This window comes from Topomyia yanbarensis, chromosome 2 (genome assembly GCF_030247195.1).
Source record: "Topomyia yanbarensis strain Yona2022 chromosome 2, ASM3024719v1, whole genome shotgun sequence".
NCBI classification, from domain to species: Eukaryota; Metazoa; Arthropoda; class Insecta; order Diptera; family Culicidae; genus Topomyia; species Topomyia yanbarensis.
The window spans coordinates 67566013-67593465 of record NC_080671.1 but is presented as its reverse complement, the minus strand read 5'-3'; the positions used below and the strand labels follow the sequence as shown (position 1 = coordinate 67593465).

At 40.2% G+C, this 27453-nt stretch overlaps 2 protein-coding genes across 3 annotated transcripts in view; both read right to left on the bottom strand.

Annotated features, from left to right (window-relative positions):
* LOC131678296 (paxillin) overlaps positions 1-27453 on the bottom strand; it is a 233699-nt gene that overhangs the window by 184211 nt on the left and 22035 nt on the right. The gene's annotated exons all lie outside the window — the stretch shown is intronic.
* LOC131678294 (ubiquitin carboxyl-terminal hydrolase 7) lies at positions 941-23361 on the bottom strand. 2 transcript variants are annotated; one of them, XM_058958336.1, is made up of 4 exons: positions 22766-23361; positions 17141-17424; positions 15231-16815; positions 941-4119 (listed from the first exon to the last, which is right to left on the bottom strand). In XM_058958336.1, exons 3-4 carry the CDS (start codon positions 16806-16808, stop codon positions 2383-2385), a joined length of 3315 nt encoding a protein of 1104 aa, XP_058814319.1. In that variant the 5' UTR covers positions 16809-16815; positions 17141-17424; positions 22766-23361; the 3' UTR covers positions 941-2382. The 2 variants fall into 2 exon arrangements, with proteins under 2 accessions (XP_058814319.1, XP_058814320.1); XM_058958337.1 differs by lacking the exon at positions 22766-23361 and adding an exon at positions 17527-17651.

Sequence of the window (27453 nt, the reverse complement as noted above, 5' to 3'; positions counted from 1 at the left end):
GTAATCTAACTATGAGTGTACAGAAAATCATCATGCACCCGTTCGTGGCATCATCCCACGCGACAAAAAAGCGTCAACGTCCAATTTTGCACATTTGGTCAGAACACAATGCTTAGGTGAATCTGGGTTTCAATTAGTATCATCACTTTCTCAACAAAATCGCCACACGTATCCCTGACTGTTAGGTGATATTACTAACCAATATAAGAAAACTGAACGAATTCTGCTAAACGACACACAACCCCACAATCGATAAACGACGATAATTTTTGAACCGCGGCAGAAGTTTCCGATTACAACGAACGCTAGTAGCGGACTGCCAAAGGAAGCATCTTTTACCGTTTCAGTCCACGCCTTTCCGCCGGTTTGATAGTGCGATGTCACGCCGATTATACCTAGCAGTCTTTAGGTTATCTATCCCATCTCCATGAGGGCCGGTGATTTACGGTGGGATGTTCAGTTTAGCACAAATTTGTTACTTTAAAGGTTAGATTTGCTCTTGACTTGGTAAAAAATTGTAGTTCGCTTTATCGATGCAATTCTCGATTTAAGAAGGGTCAACCAGAATGCTCAAAGTCCGAAGTGATACTGTAACAACTTTAGGGCTTTACCAATTGGATTTGGGCATTCTGCTTGACATTTTGTTTTTCAGCTCAAAAGCCTTTAAAAAACTCAAAAATATTGCTATTAGAAAATACAACTAAAATTCACACCCTAGCTTTAGTATTTGCACGTATCTAAGAACAAAAGCTGAAAGGCAAAGAAATATAATTATCGTCGCGCGAAAGATTATTATCTAAATGCTGTCTAATCCTCCGTAGCGCAGGTTCGAACATCTGAATGTTGGCTCATAAAACCAGTACCTTACCTTGATACCACAAGACCAAACATTCATAACTGAAAGTCTACCTACAGAAGAAACAAATCACACACCGACGCATTGATTTTTCGAACATTTTTTTATTATTTTTTCATTTTTTATAATTTTTACTGTTTTATTACAATTAGCTCCATCCATCTCTTACTCTCAACAGCTCTCTTCCTTGAAGTGTATTTTTTTTAATTATGTTGTTAATGTTATACTGATTCACATCTTGCTGCACCCGAGGCACGCGCTCATTGTCGAGGGTGGTGGTGCCTCGAACCATCGCCCATTCCAATGCATTGCCGATCTATCCGCGTGCCCTGCCACTGGTTAGATTATATGTTCCCAATGTGCATCTGCCTGCGTTTTAAGAGAATTTGTTCCATATACATACATGCGTTTTCTACACGACTACCTCCCGACGGTATCACGGAACTGCCTGCGACACACTGGCTTTGAGTTTCTTATGTTCAAGAGCAGAGGAGCGAAGTGATTTTTCTTGTTTGACTGAGTGGTGACAAAAATGGGAAAATTAAAACGGCTTACGCTTCCAGCTTCCAGGTTGAGTGGCTCAATATTATATCGGGCTTCCTTCCACGGTCAGCATATATATTTTTTTTCTTGGATTTACTAGCCGAGCATGTAGTTATTATGTACTCTTGCAGTTAGCGACTTAATAACTATAGTCTTAATTGTTTAACCTTTCTGTTCATTGTTTTAATATTTAAATATAAATAATCGATTTTCCTTAACTTCTCTTTTGCTTTTATCCACTTTTGTTTTGTGTTTGTTCCGATAGATACAGTTAAAAGGATTCATCCAGGGTGCAACAGAGCAAAACAACAGGGTAGAACGAAACAATGAGAAAATGAGCGTGTACCAGCTCTGGGATGATAGAAGGAAGCAAGCGTCATCGTGGTCAAAAACGTCGTCGTCATCGAACGTAAAAGCTAATAAAATCAATTTCTCCTTTATTTGCACGAGAACACGGGGGATTGGCTGCAACCATCCCCCACTATCATGGTTCCCATTGAAAGTTGCAATTGATCATTACTAATTGAGTTGCTCAATTCATAAATCATTCTCATTTTAAACTTGTCATTATAAAAAAAAAACTTTAATTAAAAAAATTAATAACAGTTTTTTCATTCACTTTAAACCTTGTTGTTTTCGATTTTGGAACGTGACCGTTTCTTTTCTTTTATTCTGCCGTTGAAGCTATCATCACGTGAGTGCGCGGGCCTATGTTTTTGCTAGGTGTCGGTCTAGACAGACATTTTGTATATTTCTTTTCGTTTTTAGTCACAATTAAACAATTTGATTAAAACTACTAGCAATAAAAATTGTTTCCTCTGTTCCGTAGTGGTTTTTTTCTGGCTACTGCTGATGTGGAGAAAGCGAACACAAGTGACCCTCCAACGGTGACAACAACCGACGTATCGCAGATTGATCATACAAACGAGCGAAGGGTGGCAGATGGGAAGGATGCGTTTAATTAGTAAAGGAAAAAAGGAATCTTAATTGTAAATTTTGATCGCTTTCTCCATGTAGTTAAACCTGCTCCGCTTGGTATTTTTGTTGATGTGTTCCAACCCTAGATAGGTCCGAGAGCTGGGTTCACTCGGATCCATTCTAAACATCTCCAGATTGATCTCAATCATCTCATCGTCGATGTAGTCGATGTGTTCGGTGATAATGGCTAGCTTGTATTTTTCCCATTCCTTGTCCGAAACGTTTAGCTTCTTCTTCAAGCGTTCCTTTAGGCTGGCAAAGGTTTCGTGATCCACCGTCCGGATGAAGAAGGGGATCCCAAAAATGCTACCAATATCCTTGGTGAAATGCAGTACTGGAACGAGCATCTCATTCTCCGACAGGTTTAACTCATCCTCGGCCACTTCCTCGATCCGATACATCTTCTGATTGCTGATGGCTGTCCGCTGCACGAACGTATTGTCCGTGTATTCATGGAGCTGATCAAGTGGGGTGTCCTTAGGGGGTCCTAACGTGAGCCGATTTTTTGATAATTCAGATATTCTCAGGATCTTGGTGCTGTTCTCACTGAATTCAATCACTTTGGCCGCCTCCGCAAGAAGGTTATGCACGGTACCGTCCTTGTTTGGATAAAGTATCAGTTCCTTCTCCTCCTTCAGATTCGGCATTAGATAAAGGCAGCGGAACTGTTTCTTATTTTCCAGCTCATTGATACAGATGGACAGTTTTTGATAGAACATTTTTTTCACTGCTTTTGCTTTCGTGTAACACATAATGTCCTTCAGCGTACCGCTGTAATTGTGGGGTAGTGGTTGTCCGGGGATCTCACAAAAGTTCTTACACTTGAAGAACTGAATTTCATATGGGTTACAATTAATCCGCCGGCCACACGCTTTCGCAATCTGTTCGTAGTTAGATTCTGATGATAGGTCCAATGTGAACCCAGTATCATTGGGGTTCAATGTATCGACAAAAACTACCTCCACCCGGCAGTACAAGTCTTTCAGATACTCTTCACAGGTCGGGAACTCCAGATTCTCCACTCCTGGATTTCTTTTCTCGACAATAATAATCGAACCGTTAACGGGCATCGACAGTGCTGACTCAATCACAAAGAAATCCTGCATCTTAACTGCCTTGTTGATATCGGTCACCTCGTACAGTGTGATTTCCGTGTCCGGTTCGAAATGTGCCCGCCGAATACATTCCTTTTGAAAGCCCTCGTCCGACAGAAACCGGTACATTTTGAAGAACCCATGCCCGCAGTAATTTAACCGTTTCTCGATTGGATCGTAACATTTGAAAAATATCAACAGATCACTGGGTTCCATTGGCTGCAACTGATTGGTATCCGGCGAGGCTAGCTCCAGGAAAATGGTCCAAGAATTCTTCGGATCCGGATGGCCATACTTACTGCAGGTTTCGTTTGCGTTCGGATCGATCAGCTGAAACTTGTGTATCTTCGAACCGTTCTTCGTGACCGTCCACATCCGCATCTTTTCCGGTTCGATCTTAAATGTTTTCGAAAACAAACTCGCCATCTCCGCTATGGTGGTCGATTTGCGAACTTTAAACGTCCTGAACGTGGTCGTTGCCGGATCAAACAGATCCGATTTCTGGTACACCTCCATGTGATCCTCCAGCAGTACGTTGATGTTCATGTAATTGGTCGCCTCGGTGCGTTCCGTTCGGCGGCACTGCTGGATACGACGCTGTTCGTCCAACCGTTCCTGCAGCTCGTCGGAAATGTCCGTGCTTTTGACCTGTGAGGGGGATTTGAAGTGTGTTAGCGGTATTTTAGAGTAATATCATTTAAGCCAATGCGCCGAAAGGGTATTCACTGCACAAAAAGTAAACCATTGCTTTCATTCCTAGTGGGAAGTAAATACGACTGGGCCACATAAAAAGAGTTATTCAATTGTATTGTATCTGCCATTCTATTCATGAACAGAAAGATTTATTAAAGGTAAACTTACAGTTTATATTTTCAATTATGCAAATCAATAATTTCAGGAATGCTGCACTGATATCGTCCAAAATGGATTGACGAGCCAATGCAGAAAGGTTAGTTAGTTAGATTCATGTTGGCTAAAAAAAATGGACATTGACAAAATCGGGACATATTTCTTTCTTTCTTTTTAATAAATCGAAGCTGTTAATTCTTTAGTCTGTAGACATAGTGTTATAACCCTTTCTGATTAGTTAGTATAAATTTTCCTAAAATGATTTTCATTTATTTTTGCATATTTTGGATCGTTAAGTTAAGAAAAATATGTTGAAAAAAGAATGCACTCGAGTTTTACTTGGTTCGTCTGCAAGAGCCAATCAAACATATTTTCATATCAGGCTGATAAGATCAGGCCAAAGTCGGAGGCTGATAAAATCTGGTCTTCAGTGTATTTCTCCGAGAATAACGGCGGTATGATTTGTATTTTCTGGGATATGGATGACGACAGAACCAGTATATACGATCTGACACCAGATACTACAGAAATCTCCATTAAACAATTCATGCCGCCAGTTCACCCTTGTCGCAATCGATTCGTTCCGTGCATCGCTAGTCGTTATTGCTGCAAAGTCTACGCGTCGCGACAAATTCGGTCAACCAGAGAAGAGTGTTGAAAAAAAAGCGTTTTGAAGTGCTTATTGCGTCATAAGAAAAGTGAGGTTAGGGCTGTATACTGCCGTTATACGTATAATTTGTTACCGTTTACGGGATCGCGGCTACTCTCAGCCCCCCAGGAAAAACGTCCTGAAGGGAACCCGCTTAAGCTCCAACGCCTGGTATGGACGTTCCGGGGGTGGGCACGGAAGGCCTCTTTTTGGTCCTCGGGTCCCAGGGTCGCATATTGTTGTGGGAGGGTTTTCGGATCTGGTCGAAAGGTGTGAATTGAATTTAATTTCTGGTGATGGCGATAGGGCACATCGTCCCTGGCGTCAATCTTTCTGCTGCGGCGGGTCCTCGAGCCACGCGGTCGTCCTTGGTGTTTAGCGGGAGGAGCGATTAACGACACACGGTCCATGAAACCCGCGACGACGGCCTGCTATCTCTTTTACGGTTAGCCGTATCAGCACTAGTACTGATCAGGGTGAGACAGGCAAACTCTTCGCTGATCCTTGATAATTAGCCGGCGACTTCAGTCAGGCCGGCGACCAGGGCTAAACTAGCCGGTTTCACCACTTCTGGTTAACAATAATAACTTGAACTTTTGAGATTTTGATCCACTCGCTTCCGTGGTTGAAACCCAAGAGAGCGGCTTCCCGTCGTGCAGCTACTACGAACCTCATTCCAATTTCCTTCTGTTCCTTCTTGTACCAACCCATCCCAATGCAGCCAATCACCCTCGTAGCTGACTCCTGCCAGATTTCCCAAATTCCGCCCACTGAAGTTGTACCCACAAGGCTGATAGGGTTGGGTTTTATTTTTTTTAATAATATTATTTACATCGGTATTAAACCTTCCACCAGATTAAACAAAATTGCATCTTAAGAAATATTTATTATTTGTAACCGAGCGGTTACAAATTGTCCCATCTATATAAGAAATCCCGTAGAATATTGGACAAATATGCGTATAACGGCAGTATACAGACGAGGGAGCAATCTCTAAACAACGAGCGCCTACGTGAAAGTGGATTTTTCGAAATAATGGAACGGCATCCAAATCACCCGGACAGGGATGGCGGGCCGGCCCTTAGCTAAACGCTTGTAGCTAGCCCTGATGGCAATGAAAATGGGAATGAAACCCTTGCCTATCGAAGTGATCTCCCATCCTGCACTTAATATGATACAGGGGGTCATTTACGTCATTGATATCATAAGCATGATCCCGGAGGCAATTCTCGAGCAACTTCAGAGTCAGAATGTCGTTTCCATACCCCGCATCACGAAGATCTCAATATCAATACGATCAATACCCTTAAGGGGCCATGCATAAATGACGTAGCATTTTGGGGGGTAGGAAGGGTATACCAAATTTGTGACGAAGCGTGACAAGCGGGAGGGTAGGGTCAGCAGTTGTGCGACGTAGCATTAAGTTTAAGACCCATTGTTTAGAGAAAACAATTTAATGATCCTCCATTCCCAAGAGAAATGAATTTAAATTCAAACAAGTTATTTTTGATGCGGTTTTTCATGAGGTAAATTTTACGATTTACGGAATTACAAGATCGCAAAAGATTTGGTATGCGGATTTAACTTGCTACATTAGTTAGCTAATGTTGCTAACTAGTAGACTGAGTTTGGAAGCTTAATTAAATTTTCACTTCGGATTCAACCAAACAAAATTTAGTAATTTAGATGAACGTATGGTTCTTAGAATCATTGGCAGCTACACGATCGTGAACTGAGAGAACTTGTCTTCATGCTCCCCTTGACATATAAAATTCAAAACAAAACTATCAACACTATATTTGTCATGAAATGGACTTATTTTGCACGCAATTTGCTGTTATAATGAAAATGTTGATAAAAGTTGTCAAACATATTAAAATAATTAAAAAACATATGGAATTTTTTTTTCATCACCCGGCGCTTTACATAGGACGAGGGGGAGGGGGTAGGTAAATGCTACGTTATTTACGAGGGGGAGGTTAGAATTTTGTGACCTAATGCTACGAGGGGGGAGGGAGGGGTCAAATACCACCGAAAAAAAGCTACGTCATTTGTGTACGGCCCCTTAATTGATATTATCATTCGCTGGATCTTTCCTTCCAGAGAACATATACCTATGGTTGGTCCGGACAATTCTCGACAAACATATGATTACGGCCTAAAAGCCAACTGTCAAAATCCACTTTGAATGGAAATTCCAGACAAACCGTTGCAAGTCGAACACAGTTCACAACAGTTTATGAAAGAGAAAACTTTTCTCTTTCATTTACTACCAACATCTGTGATTGGCGTGTAACAGTTTGTCCGGAATTTCCATTCAAAGTGGGTTTTGACAGTTGGCTTTTAGGCCGTAATCATATGTTTGTCGAGAATTGTTCGACAATATTTCCTGGCGCCTATGCAGTGCACTATTAATATACTACGCGAGGAAATTGAAAAATTACGCACTTCCTCTGAAAGTCATCAAACCGACAAAGACAAGGTTGCTTTGATACAGCAACTTAAATCTCCAATAATGCAAGCAAAGGATAAGTATTTGAAAGTTCTAAGAGAAATGACAACACTTCGCAAGGCCTTTAGTGAATTCGCCATGAAAAACACGTACATCTCATCTCAACCTACAAACGCCGAAACAACGTACGAAAATGAACATCAGAATCGTGAAAATATAAACCGGGACGTAAAAAGAATAAAAGTTATAAAACTAGAACAGATAAATCTAGGAACCCGTTGAAAAACGAAAAAACTCAAACAATCCACTGAATCACGCATCAGTTCCCGAAACAACACAAATACCACGGGATGTTGGATTTGAATGTTTCGTGGTCCACTCGTCAGTAACTGACACCACCTTGCTGCCAGTTAGATTGGCGCCAATTTGGTGTTAATTTGGATATATCGTCTAACTGGCAGAACTTTTGAAATAGCGGAACCAGCGTACATTTCAGCCGCCCCGATACCCATCGAGACTACCAACCAAAAGGAACAACAACTTAAACCACTGTCACTTGAGAGAGGCCCGACAGACAACACCAAATTGCTTCCAATAGGACACCATCTACAAACACATGTCAATTGGTATGTTGATATGTCCTAGAAGCCATACTGCGAGAAGGTTCGAATGAAGAAAGTCAGACCGCATACCACACTGTCAACGTATACAAACGCAAAGCCGGGATCTAAGTCACATCGCCGGATGCTTCTGGCACCCGGTAGCGTATAGAGTCAAGAACAGCAAGATAATCGACAATCAAGATACCCCAAACTTTGAAATCGCCACCGTAACGATGGGTAAACCGGTAAATAAACCATCCTTCAATTCAGCGGGCCTCTCGTCATCATCAATACGTGCATCGTTCAGCAATGAGGCTCTGGGGGAATTATCCGCCAGTCAAAGCAACACCAGATCTTACTGCAACACCAATTACACAGAACCACCACTAGGAAACTGTTGCCACAATTACAACGAAATCCCACATCCTGTACAAGTTGAAAAGTTTACACTGGCCTCACAATGCAATGTAAACGGACTGAAATCAAATCTCAGTGAACTTCAACAAATCCTCACTCAGTTGTCACATATCTTGAGCGTTTTTTCAAAACGTCATATCTGCAATGAGTTACTCTCTTTGTTTACTTTCTCTTCTGTTAATAATTCGGCCATTTTAACATTTATCCCTCAACTCTTTGCATAATATGCTAGTTAAAACCACCGTCTTTCGATCTGTACTGTAAAATAAGTGAAAAGTGTTATAGTGACGCCGTAAAAATCGAAAGAGAAAGTAAACAAAGAGAGTAACTCATTGCAGATATGACGTTTTGAAAAAAACGCTCAAGATATATGCTTAGCAATTCAGGAAACCCATTCGAGATACAACACGGCTTGGTCACATGATATGGTGGCAGGTACAGGTCGGAATTAGTTCGTGGAACCAACCTACAATCGGACTGGGAATTCGAACAAACATGCACTTCGAGATAATTAACTTAGGCACTGATCTTATAGCCATAGCTCACGAAATTACATATCCCACAGTATGCACTGTAGTATTAATATACATCCCTCAGAATATAGTCAACTAAGGAAGCTCTTCCAGCAATTGAGTAAGGAGGAGCACGATACTAGAAATCGCATAAGAAATGAACGCAGAAACACCAAACGATGGAAGAACATTTATGAGAGGGCACTCCAAATCATCAATAGACCTAACGATCTGTTCTAACTCCATTGCAGGATCACGCAGTTGGTTCACGACGACACCGGGGTAACTGCTACCTTGTAATGCTACACTACAACTAACCACCAAAAACCACCAAACGTCGCAGATGGCATATGAGGATTGCTTAATGGACCATTGGTTCACCAAGAGAGACAGTCAACAGCGCACTGAAGAAAAATTTACACGTAGACATCGCAATTCTGGATATCGCGAAGGAATGTGTGGAGAGAAGGTATGCTTAAACACTCGTGGGAAGTGCGAAGAAATCTCGGCAGGTTTAGGGGAAGATAGGGTAAAACGCACCCCGGGGGCAAAATGCACCCCTTGCTTATATCGAAAACTGCTGAAAATTTCTAAAAAAAAGGGTCGGAAGTCGGAAGTCCGCCATAGTAATAATACAATTTGATAACCGTACATCAATAGCAGCTAGAGAAATAAACAATAAACAATAACGTGCTCTTCTCATGTAATTATTGTGGCTCCTGCAATAAGCATTTTCAGCTCTTATAAATGCTGTCTTACTACCAGTGCATTACAGTTCTATTTATACGGTAGCTCATTATTCTGTCGAACTATATGTTAAAAATCTACTAAATAGTTTACTTTTTGCTAAATTTATATCTCTGCTCCATCCGGGGCAAAATGCCCTCTTCTTTGATTTTGCTGATTTTTTTAATCGAAAACAGGAAAATCGTTCTGCAAACCTGCTAATTGCATAACCAAAGGCTATTTAATGGCACACTTTTGTGAAATCCCGTTAGAAAAGAAAACTATATACTTGTTCACCGAGCATTCTGCCCCGTTGTTGTAGTGCATTATGCCCCCGGACAGGTGCATTTTGCCCCGCTCAAGGTAATTTTGAATGATTTTCAAAAATTGAATATTTTTCATGTTTAAGAATATATTGCAAAGTGTTATGATAGTGATTTCTGAGGAAAATGTTGACTAAACGATGTCGTTAATTAAATTTTCCCAGTTAATGTTCTATAGCTGAGTTATGATCATATTGACAGGAAGATGTCATTTCTCCCACATTTTCGACAGGTTAAAAAGATAGTGCAAGTACGAAACGCTCGATACGCACTATAAGCTGGCATCGAAACACCGTCATTAACGTCAGCACATGGCTATTATCAATCGAATTAACGTGTAGCAATCCAGGACTGATCGATGCTCTCTCGCCGGTATATTACGGAGCAATCAGACTTGCATCTGCTACCAAGCACCCCCACGCAGACCACATGCGTTGAACTCGGGATTCTCCTCTTTCGACGGGTGGCTAGGGTTAAAATCCTTAGGCAGGCACGTAACTTCCTGGAGAAGACGACCGGAAACGACTGTCCACAGCTTGAAACGGAAAAGAACATATACAACAATATCGCCGAAAATACTCAACCGTCCAGTGCACGCTTACAGCGAGATCGCCCAGGATCCTGATACGATCGAGTCTTAAACATCGACACCAGCCTTACCCGAAGAATTAATGCCCGAAATTTGAAGAATTACGGAACCTCATCCATCAGAGAAGTACTGGCTAACGAGCCCGAAGGGGAACAGGGTACGTTCTCCTTTTTTTTCAAAAATGCCAAGCTGTTGGATGCCATATAAAACTAGCTTTTCACCCCGAGCGCTCACCCATGCACATGCAGATAAATGGAGAGGAGCGCTTGCATCATACACACATAATATGTACCCAGCAGCACACTATAAAACCAGTGGGCCCCCCGTCGAACCAGGTAGGTTCCGGAGTAGGTTGCTTACACTCCACATCACAGAAGCCAACATAGACACGACACTAAATCTAGTGAGGAACCAGAATCAGCGATGCCAGAGAATTGGAAACAACGATGACGAATAGAAAGATTCCGAACAGCACTTCTGGAGAGATGAACCAGCAAGACTGTACAGAATTTATGTAACTATCCGCCGATACATGAACCCTAGCTATCTTGAATCCTTATCCACTATACATGGAATATGAACGCCAGTACCAGTCTTGCCATGTTTAAGTCTAGCAATTAATGGTAATTAGCCTGGTTTTAGCGCGAACGTGACAATAGAGTTGCGTTCGGTTTAAAAACCGATTATTTTTATCGCACCACATACTAAAATTGTCCAGTTCACTCTGAAAAAAAACGACATCGGTTGAATCCCGTACATGTCCATCTTTCTTCATGTCGTCGGCAAAGGAAAAACGAAGGCCTCGTAATTCGACCAATAGAGCGGAAATATTTCTTGGCCAAGAATGCTTGATATAGCGAAATGGGTTCGAAGTTGTCTTCCATCGTGATAATAATGAAACCAACGAATAAGTTGTTCGTGAATACCGAGTTTGCCTAGCTCATGGTTGACTCGCTCGAATGCTGCGGATAGTAAATAGGATCTGTTTGCAGTCCGTCGGCCAATGCGAAGTGAACCACCGGGCTTGTGTCGATAGGTTGAACAGAGAATGGGCAAAAATCGAAAACGAAAAAAGCAGTTTTTTCCACACCATATGTTAGATTTTCATAAAAATCAATCAGCAGTACTGTAAGAACATTCTACATAAGCTGTTTGATTTTTATGAAGATCTAACACACGGTGTGGAAAAAAACTGCTTTTTTCGTTTTCGATTTTTGCCCATTCTCTGTTCAACCTTAAGCTGCAAGAGTTGGAAAGGAACAGGTCCAATTTTGTTGTGCGACTGGAGATCGTCCAAGGACGAAGACACTCGAATGCGCTTGATTTATCAAATCAATCAGACGTAGGATATCCTACTATAGAAGGTGCTGGATACCTCCAAAAGTTTAATCGGCAATTTTGAGCGCGGTCAGCTCAATGTGAAGAACGATTAATAGATTTCCAATTGAACCGCAACTGGAATCCCGCTCAGAAATAATCAAGCAAAACTACGTCCATGTTCTGCACCGACTCAAAAAGTATGGATTCACGATCAAGCTTGAAACGTGTCGCTTCTTTATATGCCAGGTGAAGTATCTGCTCTGGTTTTTCGATACGGACGGTATCCGTGCTGACACGGATAAGGTTAGCGTTACCATGAAATGCCTACGCGTCAATGGTACTTTGGTGCGATTAACTATTATAGCAAATACATCCGGAAAATACGTACACTTCGTCAACCACTGAAAGAACTAATTAAGGAAAGTAACACTTTCTCGGATGCTTGTCTACGTTGTCTTTAACATTTCAAGGAAATTCTCCTATCTCCGCTCATGCGGACGCCCTGTACCCCTCGTCAAAAATGCCATGCATCCTGATCCTTAACTCGAACCGACTACCGCTACAGTGAGATTAAGAAAGAAGTCCTGGGCCTGGCGTTCGCTAAATTCCACAGAATGATCTACGGTAGTTGTTTCGCCGTATACAGAAATCCGCCTCCAACGGTTAAATGTATTGATTACATTTCCAATGACCATTTCGTGTTTGCAGATATTCACTCCCGTTTAATATACACGGTTATTAGGCCGAGTGAGGAACACATCATTATATCGATTATGTGTAACATCGTCGTCATCGAGCATCTACGCAAAACGTAAAAATGTACGGTGACCGTATTGCCATCCCGGAGATGCTGCAATAGAAAGTCGTCGAACAATTAAACAGAGGGAACCTGATGTCAACCGTATGCGGTCATTAGCAGTATTTTCGCCAAACACTAATGATCAAATCACAGCTCCTGTGCAAGCTAGTCAGCAATGTGCTTCGGTTGTGATATGCGACGCTGAGAGGAAGCTTGAATCGTGATCGACATCTGAGGAAACCTTGGTAGCGAGTAAATGCGAACTTCGTTGCTCCGATCAGCAGCAACTACTTATTGCTAGTTAAGTATCCTTAACATTCTCCAAGGGACCGAAAATAGTTTCATCCAAACGCAAATAGGATACCGGAAGTTTTGGTGACGGACAACGACAAGCAGCTGACCAATGATGCCTTCGAAAAGTTTTGCAAAGCAAATATGATCATGTATCGGGAAACAGTACCAGGACAGCTGGAACGCTTTATGACACCTTCAAAAGGACTGCCAATGAAATTGGCATTCAAATATGAGAGGCTGACCTGGACAAAGCACTTATATCACTGTTACAGATCAACGTCCTACCGAATTGCACCTGGTATAAAATAACCTGCTGAAATCTTGCTTGGTCGACCGATGCTAATGTCCCTGGAACTACTTCATCCACCCAGTAAGTTCCTAAATTTAAAGGATGACAACAGCAAGCAAGTTCGACAACTCAATGCGAAAGATGATGTGGAAGATCTTCGACGTGCCAGACATGTGCAAGTCAATGCTCGAATGAACTATGATAAGGATCTCTGGAAAGATCATCTGACATGCAGGACGAGTGATGCGTGTGTAGTACCCGTTTAGTCCTCTTGCCCAGCAACCATTTGTAGAAGCGCTATGTCTGCAACGGAGTATCAGATCACGCAGATTCGGCTACCACTGAAACAGCGTCATGGTCAGCTGAACTAGGAGGAATGAATGAACTGCACCAAGAGCCTGTAAACCAGCAATGTCGTGCCAGAACTTGATCCAGATGAAGCGCTTCACTCTTCAAGACAAAGTCCTGTGGTCCTCGAGCCATACCAGCTCTACTAAAATGAGAGGAATTAAAGTGCGACCTGATTCTTGGCACGCCGAACAGATGCTATGGATGATCACTTGCTAACGAAAACATCAGACACATATTTTATTTAACCCTCCAGTAGTCGCGCGAGTGCACTAAGTGCACGCTGCTCTGAAAATCTAGCCAAATCGTCTTAGAGCAGCAGCGGCTGCTCGTTCAGTTAGCCATTTGCGCGACTTTCGGAGGGTTAAAAAAATGTCACGATAATCATCTCGTTTGCTGCCACGTCATAATAAATATCGCGAAAGCAGTTGTAGCTGGAGTGGACTTTAACGCGATTGCGACGAGTGATCAAGAAAATGAGCCGCAGTTGAAGATAATGCATCTCGTCGCTGCAGTTCGTTTTGTCTGGTCTTCCATATGAAATTCCTGAGGACACGATCTACTCGAATGAGGCGAAAAAAATTTCAGTCTCCCGATCGTAATATAAAAAGAGGATTAATATTACGAAAACGCCTTGTATTCTTGGTCGGCCCCATGTTCAGTACCCACTGGTCTAGTTGGGCAATGATTAAAATTTCCCGTCACTATGACTAGAATAAACCATCTCAGTATCGGTATAGCCATGATCTTTGACCTAAACGTTGCAAACCTAGACTTCACTTAATATGAAAAACTACTCTTCGATATTAAAGACCGCTTGTTTAGGCTTCGGGAGTACAACATAAACGAATTTGCTGCACACCTAACTGCAAACCACACCACTAATTCGCATTCATACTTTTAATGCAATCTGTCCTCCCCCATGTCCCCCAACATGAATTACAGACAAACAACACCACTAACGCTCACATTAAATTAACTGATTGGGCTCAGCAACTCTAGTAATTATTATAAAATTGTCTTCCTCAAAGCGGATGTTCTAATAAGAAAACAAATAGTTCAGACGACAGTAAGAAATTATACACCCTTTTCAGCACAAACCAATTTTCGATTTCGCAACTTCACTAACATACTGAACACAAGAGTCGCGGATATCACAGTTGAATTACGAAGTCTCATGAGTCAACGCATCTGGTAATTATTGTAAAGGGTAAATGGAAATCAGTAAAAGTCGAGCCGGACTTCATGCGAAAGCTAGACTCTGAATTCGGTAGTAAAAAACGGTACGGCAAAGAACGATATTTTCTAGCGATTTCTTGGCTAAGCATCTGTACAAATCTACGACGTGAATGAGTACACACAAACATCTCCTTATGATCAGATAATAAATAAATGAGTAAACTAAGAACGAATCATTTATCTTTTTATATCCCCCACTGTATCCATATCGCAGCCAAAAAATAATAATTTTAAATCACTGGTAAAACAGCTAAAAAAACATCAACACCGCTTCAAACAGCAGAATACCCTTTCAGTGCGCATTAATAAAAATAAATAAAACGATTTAACAAAAAAGCACACAATACTCACGTCCTCCAACACCTCATGAATCACCGACTCGCGCACGTAGACCAACATGTACGCGTTGCTGCTATGCCGGATGGTCAAATCGTTATACTGTCCGCCGTAGTTCTGCTCGATGGCTTCGTTCCGGGAGCACCGGGATACGACGTCGTCATCGAACTTGCACCACTTGCCGTCGTTTTTCGGATTGATGTACACCACGTAGTGCCCGCCATGGTTATCACCCGAATGAACCAGCACCGCGTGCAGTATGTACGTCGCCGGGGTATCCTCCGGCTTTTCCAGAAATGAATCCAGGTTGATCTTCTCGTCGAACTCGAAGCGATCATTGAACTTCACCGAACTGTCCGTAATCGGATCGTACTGGAAACGCATCAGATGCAGATGCAGAACCGGAGGGAACTTGCTGAAAAAGATTCCTTTCTCGGCCTTCTGCAAACCATGCTCCCCGGCGTCGTACTTGTTGTCATCATCCAGAATCTCCGTGGCGATGTAATCCTTGAAAGACTCATTAATATTTTTCTTCCCCTTGATGTTGAGTTGAATGTCGTAAAACGTCTCCGTACGGCGGCTTGTGTAATTCACGTTCTGACACTTGATGTACGAGATCATTTTGCCCTCGAACAGTTTGGGAATGGTCCCTTCGAGACTGGTTCCTTTCATCTTATTCTCCAGCTTGTCGAGCAGGACGCGAAGGAACTCTTGGACGTCGTGCTGCATGAATGAATCGAGGGCATCCCAGCCGAAGCTTTTGGTCAGTTTTTTCGTACCAACGGGCTTGCTCTGAGTTTGCAAGTCATGGAAAACTCGTTGCAAGGCGAGAGCGACCGACTTGCAGTCGTCGTCAGCCTCAGTTGGCATCTTGTAAACTGCCTTACGCAGTTGATTCGTGAAGTAGAGGGTTTGCAGTAATGAGTTCATGTAGCATGTTGCTCCTTGATTTTTTAATCCTACGTAGCCGGTGTGTTTCTTCGAATCCCAGAAGATACCCCGTGGAGGTTCGGCCGTCACGTGTACTTCCAGTGTGATGGCATCGTTTTGGATGTAACCGTTTTCCGGGTTGAGAATATCGTGCCAGTTCATGAAGAATGAGAAACCCCAATCGTTCTCGATTCGGCTAAATGTGTGACGAATCTTCCGTACGAACGGATCTCTCCCGGGTTCGACTGAGAGCAGCCTCAGTTCTGCCGACGCGGAACAGCTCCAGTTTGTGCTGTCACTCTCGCCGTTACACTGCAGGAAAAAACCAAGCCCCTTGCTCGGGGGCGAAGTGCTGTCGTTGGTTCGCCTCATGGCCATAATTTTCCAAGGCAGGTTCCGAACGTTGTATGCAGGTGACAGCACGGAATCGGTCAGCTTGCTCAAGTTCTCCACCTTAAAACTAAAGGTTACCTCCGAGCGCACTTCGTCATCCAGATTGTCCTGATCGTCCATGTTCATCTGTTCAGGGCCAGCCGTGACGGTGCCACCGCCACCGTTTGCCGGATTGTTTACCACTGCCGGGGTAAGGTTCTGTACGTTCGGGGCATCTAACTCGGTATCGTCCTGCGTATCCATTGCTTCGACGTTTTTGTCGTAATCCATAGCGGCGCTGGAAGAATATTTACAACGTTTTGGATCCGTCATCGTTCGACATTTTTTGTTGTTTTTGTTTGTGTATGAGTGCGTGTTTTTATTTTTTCGTCAGCGATTTAATTACAGGTTATTTCCCGTTTTTCAGGAATCAACCGCGGTCACGCAAGGAAAAGGAGCAGACGCACACCAACACGGAATCGGTATAACAGACGGAGTAAATAGTGGGGAAGGTAGTAAGAAAAAAGAAGAAGAAACTTTGAGAAAACGAAGGAAAATTTGATATTCAAGTAGGTAGTACTTCGCCTTACGGCAACTAAACTGGTCAATCAGGGAATACGTACTTTAAGCCCCCGTCTGCACTCGGAAGAAATCCCAGCTCGTCGACTATTGTTTGCCGGTTCTGTGCCGTAGAATTGGTAGATACTCCGCCCGAGAGCTTTTTCCACTTTGGATGTAAAACCTTTGACGTTCCACTAAGCTGCTCCTGCCGTGTGTCGCCGATCTGTCAAACGCGAGAAGGCAAAATAGCAAAATGGAAGCTTGCTCTGATGACGGTCCTCCACTTTCTTTGCGATGAGGCGTAGTTTGCCACGGCAAAAGGCGCTTTTCGTCGCTGTTCCGGTTCCTGATTTCGAGTGTTCCAGCAGCAAGCGATGATGGAAAAGATCCGGAAAGTGGTCACAATGGGTAATGGACACAAATATCAATGTAAATTAAATTATTACACCTGGTATTCTGTCTGTGTCGCGGCTGTGAAACTCGCTATTTGCTGGTTCGCACATCACATAACTCTGTACGGCTCTTCTGGGCTGGCTGACGAATACGCGCTCACTCGCTCTCCCAAATTTGAGAATAATACACACTGCGCTCAACTCACAGCTCATCCGACGAATTGCACAAGTAGCTCATCGAACTCATCGGCTCGATGACGGTGAGAGTGAGCTGTGCGAGTCAGGAAGTGAGCGAACCGGGGAAAAAACAAAAGCGAAAAATATGTACAATTTCGCCGGAACGATACAGGGTTGCCATTTTTGCTGCGTCGCAAATATCAGCTGTTCAGTTTTTCTAAATCGAAATTATCAGCTGATACGCTTCATATTGACCTTTCTATTCCCGTTAAAAAAACGGTACCGAATTGTTTCGTGGGGAAAACAAAAAAAAATGGAACAGCAAAAACTAGTTGATGTTAGGTATTTCGTGAGGAAAACAAACCAAACTCCTTTTGGTTTGACTTTGCATCTGGGGTTGTAAATGAGCTGTCAGAAATCTTAGTACGGTGGATGCGAATTAGGGCTGATGTGTGGATAGTGATCTACCAACTCAGGTTTTATTTTAATTTTGAGGGAGAAAACAAAGGCTTTTTCCCGGTTAAAACGTATTTTTTAGGAAAAGATTGTGCAATTTTTTGATATTTCAGTTATTGAACCATCCAACATTCGAACATTTTCTTGAATTTTCATTTCAGTATGTGTGGAGTGTGTTATGGTTACTTCCTAGTTTCAAATACCTTGTATTCGTGGAATATATGCTGCTATATTCTGGTTATAGCTGTCATTCTAAGGAAACACGTTATGTGGAGGAAAAAGTGTGGACACAGAATCAGCACACTTGAAGATTTTTGTGTCTATTTTCCGATTCAACTAAAAATACATAACAAACTTTTTGTATTACAAAAAGTAAGCTTTAAAATACTATATTTTTGAACATTATCCGAATAAAATGTTGTATGGGTAGATTAAAGCGCGTCATGCACCGACGAGCTCAGAAAATCAATTTTTCACGTGAAAAATAACGAAAATATCATAAATTTATCTTGGAATATGTCGGACGTTCCAAGAAGCGGTCATAATGTAATAAAGCCTTTCGAAGGGCAGATTACAACTGATTCTATGAAACACAATCGTCCTCCACGATAAATGACATTTTATAGCAGATCGTCTTATCACAATGAAATTAAAAAAATCCGTCAATTTCGCCCACTGAAATCAAAAACAGCGTTGAACGAGATCATTGACATGTCAGTGAGTAGCAAAACCATATGAATATTACGTCTGAACAGCTTTTTATTGCCCTTATTGCACAACAAAAACCACGCATTTCTAAAACCAATTCGACAACTAAAATAAAATTTGCTAAGTTGTACGGAAATCAACTTTTAGGAGAAATGTTTTTGGAGCGGTGTGTTGGAATTTAATCGATTTGGGTCGGATAGTAAAGGTTATGTTTAATTTTCAGCAAAGAGGCATCACACTGCTCAGTATAGGTAACATAAAATCAGTAAAACACGGAGGCAATGTCTGCTCTTTCATGGCATGGTGTGAGGCCAATCGTTAGCATTGATAGCAGGATGGATTGGCATCAGTACAAGCAAATATTGCAGGATCACATGTACCTATTTGCAGGTCTATGTGGTGAACATTTATGCATGATAATGACCCTAAGCATACATCTCGGTTCGTCAAACAGTGGCTCTTTGATCAGATGATTAACGATTTTTCGTGGCCTGCACCCGCCGACCTAAAGCTAATAAAAAAATTTGGAACGACGTGGAAAACACGCCAAAGCGAAGTAATCCAAGAATCTGAATGATATCTGGATCTCAAAGAATCTGAATGATCATGGTTTTCAGTTTGAGAACTGTTAATTCTAACAGAGCGTTAGCGTAGGCTGGTGGAAAGCGTCCCTCGTTGTCTAGAGACTGCTTTCATGCAAAAATGATTCCCGACTAAATGCTAAACAGCTATGAACCATTATACTTGATCTAGATAAAAATGAACAGCAATTTTCAAATATGTGCTAATTCTGTGCCCAGACTCCATTTAACTTTCTTATGATTCGGTGGATTCGGAAACTTTTACAAATATTTTAGTATTATTTCCCCAATATGTTGATTTTTTAGCAAAAATCGGACGTTTGGTTCCAAAGTGCTACGAAAACTTCAAAAATGGAGCCAAAAATAAAAGCACCTGCAGTTATTTGGGGAATAATTTGAAAAACTGCGCAAAATTTTAAAACGATTGGTCCAGTACATTTTGAGTTATGGTGCACATCGCCAAAACAAGTTTTCGACGAGGCGCCTCCGAAGATTCACCGTCACTTGTTCAACTTTCAGCATTTTGCAATGAAATTTGGACAATATATTTTTCAATTGTGGCCTTATTGCATGACAATTCAATGAATATACTAATCCTTATCATCACTATAAACTTTTAAAAGAATGTCCTATTTTACAGAAAAAACATTACCCCCCACCCCACCCAAATTGCAATGATCAGCCTAAGCCCTAATAATATTATCGATGCTTCAGAAATTACTATGTCCAGATCATTGGTGATTTTAAGAGATTGTATTGGATGAAACCAATCTGAATAACTATAAAACTTTTTTGCACCAAAACAAGTTCCGAATTTCTTAGTTCAGCCAGACTTGAGCATAGATTGAGGGGCAAGCACTAGCAGGTTTGAGTGCGTCGCATCGAAAATATCAACGTATTTTGAATATAATTAAGGTAATGAAAGTATTTAAAAATATTTCTTTTGTCGATGTGTACATACTGGAAGTATTTGAAGTACATCTTGACAGTAATAAAAAAATGTTGCGTATTTAATGTACGAAGGCGCTGTACTTACAATCATTTCAGTAATTAAAGTACTATGAATAGGGATCTTTAGGGGTGTGCGGGTTAAGGCATATTCTGATGCAGATTAGTACCGTGAGTTAATATCTCAGTCCTTTTTCAATTTTTTGGCCCGAAACTATTGAAAAAAAACATTTTTTAGTTTGTTTCCTTTTAGGACAATAACACATCCAAACCCATGCGACTTGCACGACCCTATAGGTTGCCTTATCAGAACTACCATAGTTTGCAGATGAAACTTGGGATGGCAGGTTGCTAGCGGATTGACAAAGTACCAGATCATGCTGTGTGGAATGCTGTCCCGGTTAACAATGAGGCGAACGAGATATTTGCAGATACGTCATTTAATAGGATAACTGTCAGTTTGCTGGTTGAGTTTAATTTGGATTTTTTAAATTTAAAAATCATAAAAGAATAATTAAGGTTTAAGAATGATATGAGTGTACTCGTAAGGACACCCGCTACCAATACATATGAAAAACTGGCACAATTTTTCCAAATTAAAGATCCCTATTGGAGCATTTCTGATACATCACTTATTAACGGGTTACATACCTATTAATTTTTTCTAAAAATCGAAAAAAAAAAATTCTGAAAGTATTACTTCTTGAGAATATTTTCCCAAATTTTCAAAAAGATCCAAGCAATGATGGAAAATTATAGCGCTTCAAAGCATGCTTCACTAACAAAGGCAGTGGCAACTAGAAATTTTTTTTTTTTCGAAATGTCCTTTTCCAAAAATGGATTTTCCATTCCTTAAAGATTCCCTTTTTATGCATAAATTTTTGCTTCATATAAAAAATTTTTAACACAATTTTTAGAGCTTAAAGTATTTTTTAGAGAAAAACGTGCCCGTATCTAGGAGAAAACATATATTCAACTAATCGTTAAAGTACGAGGAATACTCCTTTACTAATAGAATTTAAGTTTTGAGATTTTAGTTGATCTGTTGGATTTCCATCGTGACCATCGCAAGCCTCGTAAACAAAAAAGGTTTCTGGGAACAAGCCATAACATTTCTAATTATTCTAATATTTTTATAAACTTATGCTTATTTTTTCACTATCATAACACTATTACTTTGATGTAATAAAAGCATTGCTTCATACCTTTACGTAAATTTTATTCCTTGCAAAAAGGTATGTAACCCCTTAAAAAGTATCGAATTTGACTTGTTTTCGATCAGCACTATTGAGATTCGTGATTTTATCAGCTTTTTGAACCAATTTTGTCAACTTCATAAGAAAATTTATAATTAGTAGTTTGATGGACTCTAGCAGACGAACCATGTTGACTTCTAGTAAATCCTTTCTTGAGCATATTTCATCATCTTAGAGATCCGAAATATGCAAAAATAAAAATTTCATTTTTTTAAATTTTGCGCTGCCAGACTCTCTTAAGGGAAATTTTAACTAAATTATCAGAAAGGGTTTTGAGGCTATACCTAGTGACTAAAAAGAATATTTTAAGAGCTTCGGTTTCTTAAAAAGAAAATATATACCGATTTTGTCAATGTCCCTGTTTTATCATTCTAAAATTCACCAAGGGGCTGATTAAAACAGGTCTTCACTGTAATCAAAATTTTTATCTTCGTCGAATAGCTCTGACATATTCCTGTTTTGATATATTTGAAAATACCCAAATGTTTAGTTTGAGTTAGTTTTTGCTTTTGAGTAACAAAGTCTTGATTTATTATAACTTCAAAAAATATGCCATTCAATGCGATTCAGTTTTACAATTTCCAACAGTTGGTAAACTGGATAACAATACTGTTATTTAAATAAAGAAAAACCAAAAAGATTTGCGCGTTGATTTTCCAAAACCATTCGTTCACATGCGAATTCTTAAGCGTCTCACAATTGCAGAGCGTTTAGATCGTTTGTCGAAATGAAAACTCTGCTGCTATGTGAGTAAATTGCGCATCGGTCGATGTGGTCATCCTTGATGTTCTACTTACAAACAACAACAATGCAATGTCTTGTAGAGAAAATAAAGTTACACCGAGATGGCAGTCAATAAACGCCCAAGTTTGTCCCAGATTTTACGCTACCAGTGTGCGAACAAAATCCCCCATCCCTATTAACATAAAAAACTGGCAACTCTGTATCATTCTATCGCAAAAATAGTGAGCGCGAGATAGCATCAGCCAAGCGAGTGAGTATGCGACCACAGCAATCACGTTGTATAGGAGCAAAGAGGCGAGGCGAACACGACGAAAAAAAACACAATTTTTGATGGCCAGATTATTTCGCTCATGTTTGATCGCCCTCTTTCCTACTGCACACCACACGCCGGAATACGTATGCATCCGCAAATTATTCCACCTCACCTTCAGACTCTTTACAAAGAGAAATTTTAACTTGTTCCACAGTCTGCGATGCACCTTACTTTGTCCTCAGGCTAATTTCGATTTCCAAATGGCTCGTTCTGTTGAAATATTATGCAATATGCATTCTGCTGCTAGTATATCCAGTGGTGTCGAGAAAATCTGGCAGTTTTGCTTTTCGTTGCAAAAATCGTACCGATCGAAATATTTTTCACTTCACTTGACGTCCGTACGACGGGGATCCTTTACTACAGCACACTTCGATCGAACGAAATCACTTGCAAGTTCTGTAATTTGTTTCCTTCCCACCGTGAATCAGAGATGGTATTTTTTCTTCCTCGGTTGGCGTGAAAAAATAATTCGATCTCGGATAAAATAACACAAAGGCGAAGACACCGAACTAGAGTATTTTATTCACGACTCACCACACGAATTCGCAACACTTTTTTTTGTACGACGATGATTATGTACTTTCGCCTCGTGCACTCACACCGCCACGGTATTAATAACAACAATAATTATTGCCTGCGCAAGGCTTGCGGTTAGCGAAAACCGGAATGGCGAGTGTGTGTGTTCTAACCCAATACTTTTCTGACTGTAAACTCCCGAAGCCAACTTGACAGATCGATGCGAGCCACGGTTGCCGTGAGGCATGAGAACGGGCGAACGTGATATGAAAAGTTCTGATTAAATTAAATTTTGATTGTATTTCTCATTGCTTCTCGCTCTCTTTCTCACGCGAAGAAACCGAACTAGGATTCGTTCTTTACAACTATGACAGTTATTCGGCGAGAACTAGCTACATGTTTACATACATCATAAAATAGGAAAGGAACTTTACGAAGCAAATTCGATGTTTTTACACGCTGCCGTAGAAGTTCTTAGTTTTGCGTAGTTATTATTAGCAAAACTTATAAACTCTCGACAAACATATGATTACGGCCTAAAAGCCAACTGTCAAAATCCACTTTGAATGCAAATTCCGGACAAACCGTTACATGTCAATCACAGATGTTGGTAGTAAACGAAAGAGAAAAGTTTTCTCTTTCATAAACTGTTGTGAACTGTGTTCAGCTAGTAACGGTACGTCCGGAATTTCCTTTAAAAGTAGATTTTGACAGTTGGCTTTTAGGCCGTAATCATATGTTTGTCGAGAACTATATTATAAACTTATTCAGCTGCATTTCCGTTTAGAAATCTACAATAGCTTTTACCCTACAAACAGTCATAAAACAATAGATATTATGGTTATAACTATTTCAACATTGTTCGACGCAGAGTTCTCGCTGTAGATTTACAATAAAACTTCCTGTAACAACTAATTTTACTGTCTAGCGAAAAAATGATACACTCAATTCACATTAAATGTTACTGTTTATGGGCAAAAAATGCATGGGAAAAAGTCGATTTTTTAATGTTAAGATACATAACCACCCCCGCTTTTTTACTATGAAAGTCGATTTTATATTAAAATTTACTGTTGAAACGTTAAAGTTTATTGTTTTTGTATTGTAGCCAAACATTAGAATTTATTGTAAGTTATTGCATTATCACAGAAAAAATTATGGTTTTGTTGCTGTAAATTTCTATTCGGGTTGCTTTTGAAATATTAAGTGACGTTGACGTTTGACTTTTCGTTTACACGGCAAATCTAGTAGTTTTTATTTCGATTACGTTTGGTTTTTGGGGTAGAGCGGTAGTATAAAATACGAGATCTTAGGGTGTAAAAAAGGTATTTAAAAAACAATTTTTGTTCGCCATTCGATCATAGAAAACAGTCGTCCATCTCTAGTGTTAAAGTCGTGTGAAAATAAACGGTTAATTCTAAGGTAGTTGGGATATAACTAACAGATGCTTCTAGTTGGAATAAGCTGGCATGGCGGAGCCACTGTTTTAGCGGATATTCATTCAAATATTTACTAAAGTATTTTAAATGTATTTGTTCGAGCATGATCGTCTGTTCTCTGCGGTTAGATTTAGTGTCCTCTTGACATGCAGTTGTAAAATATTTTATGAAAGTATCAGTAATTATTATATCTACAATTACCTACCTCACGCATTGTCCAGATTAAACGTCATAACTTATGTTTTAATTCCACACTAAAATTTTTCTTTCACTTGTTTTAATCAGTATCAATGGCAATGAAACCATCCGGACAACGATTTAATGAAACATTACCTTATTGTACACCGCACGCATAAATACCATCGCCTTCAGATGTTTGCCGCACAGAAAACACAGCGAATGCGATAATTTTTAAACAGCTGAAAAAAGACCAACCGAAAAGCGTGATCAACGTGTGCCCGAAAAGGAAATTTCCTTCACACATCACGCCAGCATCTCTTAACGACTTGACCATAAACTTGGGAAAGGTCATGTACAATTGTACAGCATGAGCTTACGTTGAAGTGATCTACCTAGAGTAAACCTTCCTATTATTTACCCTCCTACAGTCGATCAACAAACGCAGCCAATCGACTACAATCGGATGTTCCGGATGTCAATAATAAGTTCACCTACCCACTATCCCAAAAATCAGCATCGAACCGTCGAAGCGCAATTAGAGCGCCAGAGAGTGTGACGACAACCAGAGGACCTCCGGTGTTTATTTGTACCCTCGTTTCACATCAACTAGTGGTAGCTTTCATACTACAGAAATAATAGCTCTGACATCGAGAGAATCAACTCTAGCTGGTGATCGTGATTTCGTGCCTCTCGATCGGATAATTTGCGTCAACAGCCTGACTCACTCGAAATGCGCTTGTAAATTAGAATGATTTAGGTATACACAACAGCCGATGGCTTTTCACATCAAAAGCAAAATCATATTTCTTAAGGAAATTTTCAACGGCAAATCAGTAAGAATAAGATATTATGTTTGTTAACTTTTCCTTAATTTAATAAATTGCTTTTTTTTTACATTTGTCCCATATATAATGTAAAATCATTGTAATCAACTGTTAAAAATTTGAAAAGATGATTGGTTTTTACACCCATTTGAGGATTGCTTCTGAAGTTTAACCTGAAATGGGCTTCATGTAGACCAACACAGGTCAGATGAAAAATAAGAGTAAATAAATAAATAAATAAATAAATAAATAAATAAATAAATAGATAAATAGATAAATAAATAAATAAATAAATAAATAAATAAATAAATAAATAAATAAATAAAACACTTATAATCTCAATATAATTTGAGCGCACCCTGAGATACTCTGTTCTGAAGCAAGAAAGTGGAAATTTCCCATATAAAATCACAAGCGCGCAACTATAAAAAACAAACTGGTGTACTCTGAGTTCACATATAATTTAACATGAAGTAGGCGAGAAATGATCAAAAACTACGTTTTTGGTTTTCTTCTAGTAGACCAGGATCGATTTCAATGACTGTTTGAAGATTTTCTCAGTTTTGGGCAAAACAAATGGATTTTTATATGAGAAAATGCGACTTTTTCCCTTTCCGGTGTATTTTATGATACGCTCAAATTATATTTAGATTATAAGTGTTTTTATGCAAAAATGTCTGAGGAACACGATGGCATTAAAATTTTCAAAATTAAAATATATGTATTGAGAGAAAAATTAACTTTAAATATTTAAATTAAAAAATCGCATAGTTGGCAGCACTACCGCCAAAAATTAATATTTTCTCTAGACTCCTTGAACAATTTTCTTCAAAGACTATCTGCGGTTTGATTCTAGAGTAAAATAGAACCGGAGATATGACCTAAAGAAAATCAAGGGTTTTGGCAATTTGTCAAAATGGGGGGTGCTCCCATGGCCCGAGGGGTGGTTCAATTGACACAAAAAATTGGGTTTTTATATATTGACCGTAGATGAACAATTCCTCCAAATTTGGTTCAAATGCGTGACGGTCGATTACACGTTGATCACTTCGCGTGGAATGACCCATATACAAAACTTGATGGAAGGAGTCAAACGAAAGGACCAGCAATTCGCATTCCCTTAAAAAAATTCGAGTGAATATTTTTTGTAATTTAGATTATAGAAGTTTTAACTTTTGGGTCATTCGCCTCTTTTTTCGGGATGGATAAGTTTCTTTTTAGAAAAATCTCTAACCCTATGTGCGGGGTTGGGAATCGAACCCAGGTGAGCTGCGCACAAGGAAATTGATTTACCGACTACGCTTTTCCCGTCCCCTAAATATTTTTTTCTTTATTTTGTATGAACTGAACTTGCAAAAGGAACATGATTACATATTATAATAAAATTTTTGACCGATTTGTTCACATTCTTGAGAGAAACTGGGAATGGTCCAATCTACGGTAAGTTGTGATTCGCTACGGTACAACGAACATTTGACCGCCGATAGGAAGCAGAAAAGGAGCCGGAATGGATCTCCGTATAGTGTGATCCGTCAAGTTGAAGTTGAAGTTGAAGCTTTCAAGAGAAATCCCAATAGTTCAGTGACAGGGCGAAAAAACTGCATTTAGCCTAATTTTTTATACAGGATACAAAAACGTGAAGGATAACACGCGTATACAGTCTAAAAGAAGCCGAATCGCGATGAACGACAGTTAACAGTGGGAATACCACGTGCGCAGAAGCTCTACACTCTGCTATTAACGAAACCGTATTGTCTCGTCATAAATAATGAGACTTATTTGAAATCAGCTTCCTCGATTCCTTTTCGTCACTGTTCATCGGAAGTTCGTCGTCAGTAGAT